At 35.5% G+C, this 12,320-nt stretch overlaps 1 protein-coding gene across 2 annotated transcripts in view; it reads right to left on the minus strand.

Moving 5' to 3' along the window:
- Positions 1-12,320, minus strand: part of TAOK3 (TAO kinase 3) — a 183,853-nt gene that overhangs the window by 52,340 nt on the left and 119,193 nt on the right. For both annotated transcript variants that reach the window (XM_067700765.1, XM_067700764.1), the window contains 2 exons: positions 2,459-2,552; positions 1,342-1,423 (listed from right to left, as the gene is read on the minus strand). In XM_067700765.1, the coding sequence (XP_067556866.1) occupies positions 1,342-1,423; positions 2,459-2,552 (176 nt within the window). The remainder of the gene's footprint in view (positions 1-1,341; positions 1,424-2,458; positions 2,553-12,320) is intronic.

The raw sequence follows: 12,320 nt of genomic DNA on the forward strand, positions 1-12,320 counted from the left end.
TAGCCCAAATTTATAATTTTTTTCTCTTTATGGCAGTGCTGTTTGTGTCCTGCTTTTTAAATCTTTGTCTACTTCAAAGTAATAAACATATTATCTGTGTTTCTGGTGTTCTGCTGTCTGTAGTCCATGTCTAGAACGTGTGATAGCTCTACACCAAAAGAGAATAAGGTAGAGTCCATTGCCTTGTTGCTTCTGTCACCATATTGTTGTGGCCTGTTACTCACAAGAAGAAAAAACTTACTTCTGGGTAGAAAAACTAGTCAGCTTCGGACCTACTTCTTCAGGAACACTCAAAGCCAGAAAATAACAGAATAAGAGTTCTGAGAAAAAGAAAATGTAAACCAAGAATCTGTGACTTAGCCAAGGTGCAATTATAAAGGCAGCTGACATTTTTAACCTTCACAAATTTAGGCAATACAATCCTGAGTTTTTCTTAAAACAAACAAAGAAACAAACAAAAAAGTGCTGAAAAACACATACGCAGAAAAGATTAAAGTAACCTGGACTATTCTGTGGCCAATAAAAGATACTTAGATTGTAAAAGACTCCCACATACTTCACTGATATTAATGGAACACACTGCCTATGTATATAAAGCCTACAATAAAATGTTACATGAAAAGAGATGCTCAAAAATGCTATGTGTTGTTTTTTTTTTGTGGTACGCGGGCCTCTCACTCTGTTGTGGCCTCTTTCGTTGCAGAGCACAGGCTCCGGACACGCAGACTCAGCGGCCATGGCTCACAGGCCCAGCTGCTCCATGGCATGTGGGATCTTCCCAGACCGGGGCACGAACCCGTGCCCCTGCATCGGCAGGCGGACTCTCAACCACTGTGCCACCAGGGAAGCCCAAAAATGCTATGTTTAAGTCAGATGAATGCAGTTAACATGTGTGATGCAATGCTACGAAAATGTCTGTTTTATATGTTTATCACATATCTTCATTGCCTGATGATTTGACAACACCCTAACTGAAATCCCAGAGTTGGTATTCGAACCACTGGCAGTCTCTGTCCTGAAAACACTGCATTAAAGTTCATGCAGATATCAGTCACAGGAACATCACAACGATGACCAAAGCAAGGAGAAATATTCTTTGTCACAAGGCAAAAAGAAGGGGGAGAAAAAAGAAAAGGGGAAAAGATGGGGGAAAAACTTTCTACGGGGAACATATAGCACATATCTTGCTACTTCTATGCCTAGCTACTATCTCTGGATAAATGACAAGGCAGTATATTCTAATCCAGTTTATCATGATGAGCTGCCATGGGAATGATTTACTATATTCCACTACAACATGACTTTAAATCCCCCTCCTCAAATATAAACTTGAAAAATTACCCGTAATAGTTCCACTGATGTTGGCCTTTCCTGAGGCATTTTCTGCAAGCAGTAATCAACAAATCTCCTGAAGGAGTCTGTCCTGTGTGTGCAAATACATTGAAAGAAAATAAAATCAGGGTCTGTAGAACATACTGATCACTTTAAATAATTTTCATCCAAGGGAAATTTTTATATTTTAGGAGATTTTTATTAAAATACTTTGGAATGTCAGGAGAACTGAACCATTTTCAAGTTTAAGGTATCTAAAATTAATTCTTTTGGATAATGAATGTGGACAGTTTCAAGTTAGTCAACATATAAGCAAGGTCAAATCGTTATATCATAGAATGAAAAATACTATATTTATATACAACGGTTTTATGTACATTTTTCTCTCCAAAGATAACAACTCTCATAAGTCTTAAGCCTATATTCTTCATGACCAATTGGTAACTCTTCCATTACCCACAACCTATAACCAGGTAGTAAAACTTGAAGCATAAGGGACAGAGAACCTAGGAATATGCTTTCTGGATGAAAACACTTTCTCTCTTGAAAATTCCATTTTGTCTACTCTTCTTTGACATCGCCCTTTTTCTATAACTCTGTGGCCCCAATAGTTAGCAAAATGTCATAATTTTCAGCAAGGAACAATATATCTTCTGAATAGATAGTATATGTTCTGTCTCAACACATTTAAATACACATATAGTAAAGAAAAAAAAATGACAACTAGAAAAATAATGACATCAGAGTGGATACTTTATCCTTGCTAGGAAGTGATAAGACTGAGGTGATCAATACAAAACCATCATGACTTAAGAGACTAGACTGGTTAGGAAGGTAGCAGGGCATGTACCTAGTAGAATTTCAATTCCTACACACATTAAGAACACAGTAGAAGCCATAGTGAGGGTAGAAATATAATGTGTGTGTGTGTGTGTGTGTGTGTGTGTGTGTGTGTGTGTGTGTGTGTAGAAAGTTCAGGCTTATAAAGCATCAGTGTCAGTTATCACAACATACAATGAAGGAATGAAATGCTTTCTAGGTCAGATATTTAAAGTGTAACTTAATGAAAGTGCCAAATACATATGGTGATTTCTCTTAGAAATTTAAAGCAACAGCTCAGTCTTACCATTCCTTAGACTGTAATGTGGGGGAGTCGTTCTGGGCAATGTGATATAAGGCACTCATTGCATTCATGTTGAAAAGAGGGGGCTTCCGTTCCGCTGAAAGAAAAGAAACACGATAAAGCAGTTCTTGCAAGGCATCAGGCAGATGGAGAAATAAGGAACTATGAGCAAAGCTGTGCCACTAAATCAATAGCTCGTTATTATCCTCATGCCACATAATCCACTTGTTTTAATCTCTAAGGTCGCTCAGGATAGCCATTTAGAAGAAGCTACTGGTCATCTTAAAGTACACTGGAAAAGCTCCTAACAGAACCCACTTCAAGAGAGTAAAAAAAAGCTTTCTTATTTTTCACATGTATCTTCAAAAGGCTGGACTTTGTTTTCCCACAATAGGTATGAACATCTTCGTGTGTGTGTGTTTTAGTTAAAATAAAAAATATGTATTCATTGAAAAAAATTCAGAAAGCAGAGAAGTAGAATGAAAAAAAGGGATAATGATGGAATGGAACATCTTAAACATCACTAACACAGTATGGGAGGTAAAGTAATTCAATTCAATAAACACCATTTGAAGGCACACCCAGGCTAATGAACTGGTACAAGTCAGGGTAGAGGGTAAAAAGGAGGTAGGAAAAGAAGGATAAATGTAAGCAAGGTCTTGTCCATCCCCTTCTAAGAAGAAACTCAGTGAATCAGATACTTCTTAGTAGAAGATTTACTCCATCCCAGCCCACCATGATCTCATGTTTGTAATTTCTATTGCTGTCTTTTAGTAGACTGCTCACTTGGCATGTGCTCTATTGCATTTATATAAACATACAAATCTTTTCTCTCAAAAGAAATCATAAGCTCTAAGAGCAAGACCTTATAACCCTAATACTCTTATTCTTTTATTTATTCTCTGGCATATATAATAAGATATTATTCAAATATTAGGTGCTCCATTTGTTGACCAAAGAAATAAGGTTCTAGTTCTGAGTACAGTTAATTTTATGCTATTTATTAGTTACTATGTCACAGAAGATAAATCACTATCTCATTCTACTGTGTTTATCCTAATGGATTCTTTATATAGTACCACTTTAAAATTCATAATGTGATCTCAGGTTTCATCAGAGCACCTTGGTTTTTAAGTAAAGATTCTCCTCTTAACCACTTTTAAAAAGGTGAATTCAGGGCTTCCCTGGTGGCACAGTGGTTGGGAGTCCGCCTGCCGATGCAGGGGACGCGGGTTCGTGCCCCCCGTCTGGGAGGATCCCGCATGCCCCGGAGCGGCTGGCCCCGTGGGCCATGGCCGCTGGGCCTTCGCGTCCAGAGCCTGCGCTCCGCGACGGGAGGGGCCGCAGCGGTGGGGAGGGCCCGCATACCGCAAAAAAAAAAAAAAAAAAAAAAAGGTGAATTCAGTTTATTCTATGCAATTCTAAGAAACATAACAAGAACTAAGGGCAGGGAACAAAAAGTAACAGGGAAGACATTTTTTACTCATAGAAGGAAGAACTTGTGAAAAGCCAGAGTGCTAAAGCAAAGAAAAACCAACCCCCCCCCCCAAAACCCACAATGAATAATGTTGATAGCAGTGAACTTTAAGCTATTAGCAGAGTTCCAGCAGAAGGCAACTATACTTATTTATCAGTGATACTCTGGAGGGGCCCCTCATAGTCTTGACTAAATGATCTCTGATACTTTTGAAATGTGACAGTCTCTGATTCCACAAATATTGTTTATTAACTTCTCAACAGGATACTTTACACTCACCAAATGGATACCACTATTATAGGGACATGAACTGTTAACAAGTGGAAATTTGAAAGCTGCAGTGTGGACAAAGGGATTTTATACCTGTTTCAAATGTATAAGATGAAAAAAAAAGGCTCAGGTTTATTTTATTTATCAGGAGGTAGATTCTAGAAAGTTTCTAGAGCATGGCCTTCTGACAACTTCAAATATTGGAACCATGTGGAAGTAGGAACTCATCATGTTACCATCAATGGATTCCCATGATTTTTAGGACAAAGTCTAGAGCTTTAAACATAGTCTCCTGGTCTTTCCTAACATGACCCTGGCTACCTCCAGCACTTCATTTTGAGAATCAATGTTTCCCCCCTCTTCTCATGCATCTGTTGCTTCACTGAAAGAACCAAGCTCAGGTTGGTTCACATGTTGCTTCCTCTGTCTGGACTCCCCTCTCACTTTTGTTGCCTAAACTTTACCTGGTTAATTCTTCCCAATCCTTCAGTTTCACCTTAAATATAGTTGCATTTCTGCATTAATTTAATAAATATTTATTCAAGGCTTATTATATGCTTACAATCATTTCCTCAGGGAAGCCTTCTCTGACCTCTCAAGAATAGGTATCCCATTAGATTCTGTCATTGCAAATTATATTTTAACTTTCTACCACCTATCACAACCATAACTAATTATTTACGTAATTCTTTACTTAATGTATGTTCTGTTTACTAAACTTCATGAGGAACAATGTCTATTATGCTCATCTTTGCATTCCCACTGCTGAGCACAACACCTGGTATATATTTTGGGTGGCCCCAAAATACCTATTAGATAAGTAAATGAAGGTAAGGCAAATTAAGGCAAAGAAGAAAATCTGTCAACAAACAAAGAATCTTTGTGCAGCAAGAAGTCACAAAAATGACTGAGGAGTGACTAAGTCTTGGGGCTTACATCAAGATACTATGTGATGGCTTCACTCACTATTAGAAGGATAGGAACCCTCCCACTCATTGGCAAAAGGTATACAATTCGAGCTGCTTAGAAGAACACGAAATTGCACAGGAGAAAGAGTAGGGAAGGGGAGCTAAAGAAAGAAGAAAATAGAAATTTAGAAAGGGGAGGATGAAGGAACAAAAACAACAAAACCCAATTCAACAGTAATAAGAAAGGCAGTAGCGGATTTGGAGCAGGAATGTGAGGTCTGTGAGTGGCAGATAGCCTGTTGTGAACAAGACAGGAAGACAGCCAGCCACACTATGGGTGGAATAGCTCTAGTAGAGAATCACATGAAAAAAGGCATTCCAAATATAGTACACAGCTCTACGGTCTGAGAAGCATTAGCTAAATATCAGTTTCAGGTGGCCTCACCTATGTTCAAGTCCTTTGCTAGATGTACTACATAAATCTTCTGAGCCATAGTGACAGGGTTCATTGCTAAGTCAGCATACTATGGAGCAAGGGCTGGGAAACTATGGCCTGTGGGTCAGATTCACCTAGAAGCCTGTTTTTGTAAAGTTTTATTGGAACACAGCCATGTCCATTCATTAATGTGTTGTCTATGGCTGCTTTCATGTTACAACAGCATGGTTGAGTAGTCATGACAGATTATATGACTTAAAAGGACTAAAGCACTTATTATCTGGTCCTTAGCTGAAAGCTTGTCAGCCTTTACTGTAGAATATAATAGTCTGCATAGAAGCTTCTAGATAAGCAACAGAACAGGAACCGGAAGTGCTTTGAAGCTACCTTGTGATATGTAAGCCATTTTACCTCCAAAGAAAGGAAAAAGGTGAAAGCATAAAAAAGCTGAATTAATTAAATTAAAAGAAAAAAACAGTGATTTATTTAATTTAAAGATAATGATCAAGTTTTTTCTGAATGCTCCATGTATGTTTTATGAGATCAAGGTTCAGAGAAACCTTTGGACACTGCTCTGCTTGGCAAAGTTCATGCTAAATTAGAGCACCTAGACTGAGCTTTATTTTAATAAAGAAGATCAGAGAGTACCCCATCTTTGGATAAACACTTCATGAAAAGGCAGATTTCTTATGAACAAATATGGTTGACAACCGTAATAATTAATGATAATAATAATTGCTACCACTTATTGAGTTCCTATTACATGTCAGGCATTCACTTTAGGTATGTTACATATGGTATGTTATTCGTAATTCTCAAAACAGCTTGTCAAGATAAGCACTATTACTTCAATTTCCCAACAGAAGGAACTGGGGTAAGCTAGTCTAAATAATGAAACCAAGCCACACAGTAAGTGGCTAAATTGGGATTTCAACCCAGTCCTGTAAGACTCCAAGACTTGTCTTTTCACTAGACCTCAGTGCCTCTTCAATTATTCTGTGCATTTTATAATAGATAGTACTGGTATTTCAATATGAAAAAAAAAAAGGAAGAAGAAGCTTTATAAGACTAAATATACCCCTGTCGCCTCAACAGCCATCACTACATTCATTTATTAACACAAACAGTGAGTGGCAATAATAATGTGGAAGAAGAAAATTCCAGGCAGAGGAACTATGAAACAACATTTATGTTTTTTTCTTTTTTTCCCTTGGAGAATGCATTTCTGAACACAGTCAATTCCCTGTCAATGCTGATGAACCATTTGCCAGCTCCTACCATGGTCTGTGCTGGTGAACTAAGGGTCTATAGCTTAAACAGAAGAGTGTCAAATTAACTCCTCTTGAAATAATCTCAAAAAATAAAATATCTGGTGACTGGACAATTTCAATGTCCAAGAAGCTTCCAAGGATGCATGAATTTACCTAGGTTTTTCAGCGGAAGATCAATTTATCAAAAGATAATTTGTAAAGCAGGTTTAACCGCTTAGGGACCTTGGAGTTTGATCCAGGAAAGAGAGAGAGTGCCAGCAGCATTATCATCTTCCTGCTTTCTAATGACACCTCAGTGATTCAATGTACAGATTAGGGGCTTTTAAAAAACATACACTGTTATAACATATATATGGAATCTAAAAAAAAAAAAAAAAGGTTCTGAAGAACCTAGGGGCAGGACTGGAATAGAGATGCAGACGGAGAGAATGGACTTGAGGACACGGGGAGGGGGAAGGGTAAGCTGGGATGAAGTGAGAGAGTGGCATGGACATATATACACTATCAAATGTAAAATAGATAGCTAGTGGGAAGCAGCCGCAGAGCACAGGGAGATCAGCTGGGTGCTTTGTGACACCTAGAGGGGTGGGATAGGGAGGGTGGGAGGGAGGGAGACGCAAGAGGGAAGAGATATGGGAACATATGTATATGTATAATTGAGTCACTTTATTATAAAGCAGAAACTAACACACCATTGTAAAGCAATTATACTCCAATAAAGATGTTTAAAATATATATATACACTGTCATAGAAGAGATATCATAAGGAAAGGGGACAACACATTATTCAGGCACTATCCACAACTTTCATTGTAATTTCAACATTAAAAGTAAAATTTAAAGTATACTGTCTGTACCTGGAATTTCATTAAACCTGAAACATACAGAAAACTTAGAAAAATCATTGCTTAGGTTTATATATGCAGCAGTTTAATCATCTTTCATGTAAAAAAAAAATACCCTTCTTTTATGTGTTCATTAACAAGATTAATGCCAAGGAAATAGAGATGTATAGTAAAGCTGTCAAAGAGGTACTTGTATGGTTTATTACATTTCCAGTATAATAAAGTTTGAATAATTGCCGAGAATTTAAATGTCCTTGGTAACAATTTTATTTTATGAATATTAACTGAGCATGTACTACCATCTTTCTCTGAATCTAAGATGTCATTGACAACAAGATGCATCGCAATTTAAGATGTACCACTATTTTATGTATAACTCAGAACAAAATGCTGCCAATTATGATCATAAAATGCTGTTGCCTGTAAAATACCTCCCAGTTTAAAGAGATGTTAAAATGTAAATTAAAAATTTGATGATATGATATATACTAGGATTGTGCTGATGATGCCTAACATTTACTGAACACATACTATACACCAGATGTAATAATAAGCACTTTATGTCCACATTTTCATTTAATCCAGACAATCCCCATACGGTAGGGGATCTTATTATGCAAATTTCATAGACAGTTAAAATAACTTGACCAAAGTCATACAACTAAAAAATGGCAGAGCTGGAATTAGTACTCAAGTTTATCTGACTATAGTCTGTGCTCTTAGGCATAACTTAATACTATCATCTATCAATTTGAAGGACTAGCTGTTGTGGAGGATAAGACAATTTGGGAGAAGGCTACTCTGTTCTTTGATTCAGTAAATCATTTTATAAAAGGCAATCAAAGTTAGGCTGATATAGAGAGCATTTTGTTATATATATTTCAATTCCTTTTTATAAAATGATAAAATCAGAAATTAAGCACATTTCCTCTCCTGTCTCAAGAGAGGAAATACTAAGGTACCTCCTGGGATCTGCACCTATTTTACCAATGTCGACTGCTGTTTGAAACTCCAGTCATTACTACATCTACATAGTACAAAAACTGATGTGATGACAATGCTGAATCATCATAAAAGGGCGTGTGTTGTTTGCTCTATTTAATTAGGTTGGGAAGGGCAGAATCCATGTTATATTTTAGAAAAATTTCGGTAAAAAATCTTTCTGAGACAATGGGTGGGCACTAATTAGTTGTAAGGTTCAACTCCAGGGACATCCCTTTAAAGTGTTGTAACTGAGGAGTTGCTATTACAGTTGCAGTAAAATTTTGGTTCACTTTAGAATATAAATGACAAAAATAGGAATAATCCTACATATGAATGCAGTCAGCTGTTTTGAGCATTGATATATGCCAAGCACTATGTTAAACACTTTACATATGTTATCTCATTGAAGTCTGACAATACCTATGCAATATGTATTGTTATTTTCATTTAGATGAGAAAACTGAGGCTTAGGGAAGTTTAGAAAATTGTCCAAGGTCTCATCGTCAGAATCAACACGTTACACAACCCCAGAAGGTGTCATTCACATCCTAGACTATGAGAATGCCTGCTGGTGTTATATGCAGCCACACATAACTGTCCTGCCAGCTAAGTGCTGGTAAAGCCAAGATTCAAATCCAGGGTGTCTAATTGCTAACTCCATGCTACACAGAGAATAGTTTCTTTTTTTTTTTCAAACCAAAGGAATGTACATTTATTTCTAATTTTAAAAAAGTTAATTTGATATTTGAAATACATAAAAATTTGCATAGTATTATAACAGACACCTACTGCTTAGATTTAACATTATTTTGTCATATTTGTTTCAGATATTTTCTTCTAAAAAAAAGTGAGATATAACTATTCCTCTTCTGCCCTCCAGAGTTTACTATTCTGAGATGGTATCTCTTACATCTATGTTATGTTTTATTAGTATATATATGCTCATAAATAATATATAAAATTGTTTATAAAGCTTTCATAATTGGCATCGTACTGTACCTAAACTTCAGTGACTTTGTTCATTAACTATTCAATGTTATGATTTGAGATTTATCCATGATGATACATGTAGATCCAGCTCATCATAAGAATTTGGTTGTTTCCACCATTTCTTGCTTCTACAAACAAGGTTGCAGCCTCACACATGTTCCAGTGTACGTGCATAAAATTTCTAAAGTGTATACTTAGAAGTGAAATGTTGAGTCACTGACACTCCTCCTCATCATCCTTACCAGATGCTGCCAACTTGCCCTTCAAAGTGGTTATACCAATTGACATCCCTATTACCAGATGCTGCCAACTTGCCCTCCAAAATGTTTATACCAATTTACATTCTTATCAATAGTGTATGAGAGTTCCTGTTTCTTTAGCAGCTTCTCCAAATTTATTAACTTTCGACTTAAAAAAAAATTTACCAGTCTGATGTGAAATAGTTTTAACTTGCATTTCCCTGATTACTAATGATGCAGAGTATCTTCTGATGCTTGTTGTCCATTTAGGTCTTCTTTTCAATGTTAATCGCTTGATCATATTCATGCCCATTTTTGTACTGGCTATTTATCTTTTTCTTTTTGGTAAAGAAATTGTGAGAGTTCTTTATAAATTCTGGGCCAATACTCTGTTGGGTAGATATGTTTCAACTACTTTCTATCAGTCTACGCTTACCTTTTAATTTTTGTGTTTTATATAGCTTTATATTTTAAAGTACTAATAGTTATCATATTTGTCATTATTTTTTAAATATTGTTTAGAAAAATTCTTCCCTATACCCATAAAGGTATACTCCTAGAATAATATAATATTAATTATACTTACATAGTGCTCATTACATGCCAGGCCAGGTTTTAAGTACTTTATATTCATTAATTCTTTAATCTTCATTATAATAGCACTTACTTCATGGGATTGTTATCTCTATATTATAGGTAAAGAAACTGAGGCATAAAGGATCTTTTCCTAAAAGTTTTAAAGTTTTACTTTTGAGTATTTAACTAAAATCTGGAATTTATTTTTGTGTATGGCATTTGCTAGAAATTTAATTTTGGCTTTTATCATATAATTAACAAATTGTCTCATATTATTAATCAAAGAGGCCATCCTTTCACCGCTCATCTTTAATGTCTTCTTTGTCTTATACCAAAATCTGACTTATAGATGAGTCTGTTTCTAGGCATTCTAGTCTGTTCTATTGACCATATTGATTTAATTATTATGGTTTGGACTGTGGTATAGTGACTCTTCTGTCCAAATTCTGTTTCTTCAGAATTGTCTTGACTGGTTTTGGCTCTATGAATTTTAGGGCTACCTTTGTCAAATTCTACAAAATATTTCTGGAAGTTTGTCACGAATCCTTTTAAAAGTATGCGAATATTTCTGCGGAGTGCCCCCCGAAATCAGTGTTAATAAGATGAATTTGTTCCGTATGAAACAGAGAATAACACAATATCAGAAACTAAAAAAGAAATCTACCACCTCAATATCCATTAATAGAGGACCAGTCAAATAAACCATGGTATATCCATATAATGGAATAACATAGTGCCAGTAAAAAATGAAAAAGTGTCTAAGTTACTAATATAAAACAGTGATCCAAGATGGTATTAAGTGAAAAATCAAAGTATAGAACCAATTGTATATGTTAATTTAGAAGTAAAAGGGAATATAGTAAGCATATATACATATTTCTAGAGTCGTCCCTCAGTAACTGTTGGGGACTGGTTCCAGGACTGCCCCAGCCTGCCCCAGAATACAATATTTGTGGATGCTTAAGTCCCTTATATAAAATGCCATAGTTTTTGCATATAACCTAATCATATCCTCCCATATAATCACCTCTAGATTACTTATAATACCTGATACAATGTAAATGTCATGTAAATAGTTGTAAATACAATGTAAATAGCTGCCCAAAGAATGGCAAATGCAAGTTTTGCTTTGCGGAACTTTCCAGAATTTTTTTTTTACCAAATATTTTTGATGTGCAGTTGGTTGAATCCATGGATATGGAAGGCACGGATATGGAAGGTTATATATTATAAATACACACACACACACACACACACACAATAAATAAATACATATATACATATATACACATATATAATATATATAAAAATATACATATTTGTAAAGAAACTCTGGAAGGATATACAAGAAATTAATAACAGAGGTTCCCTGTGTGTGTTCACAGGGGTGGGGAAGGAATTGTATGAATAGGGCCAGGGGTAGAAGAAGTCCTTTCACTGCCTATCTTTTTATATTTTTTGATTTACAAAACACATGAATGTTACTTATTTTAAAAAATTAAGTAAATATTCTGTTTCCTCCTTGAATTTTTGTTTTCTTTACTAACACCTCTTTAGTTTAAAAAAAAAAAGACGAATTGTGTATCTTTATCATATGTTTCTTTGTTGGAAGAGGTCAATGAAGCAACTGGAAATGCAATACAAACATATCCCAAGTCATCTCTGTAGGCCAAACATTTTAGGGAAAGAGAAAACTATACTCTGAGAATCAAACTGAACTTAGAAATCCTTAGGACAAATTTGGATAACAATATAGAAGAAATTAAACAAAAAAACCCTATATTAAACAACATAGAAGAAATTAAACAAATTTTAAAGCTCGACAAAGAAATTTTTAAAATGGATTGTTAAAAAACTAGACATATTTAT

This window comes from Pseudorca crassidens, chromosome 12, assembly GCF_039906515.1.
Source record: "Pseudorca crassidens isolate mPseCra1 chromosome 12, mPseCra1.hap1, whole genome shotgun sequence".
Taxonomy (NCBI): Eukaryota; Metazoa; Chordata; class Mammalia; order Artiodactyla; family Delphinidae; genus Pseudorca; species Pseudorca crassidens.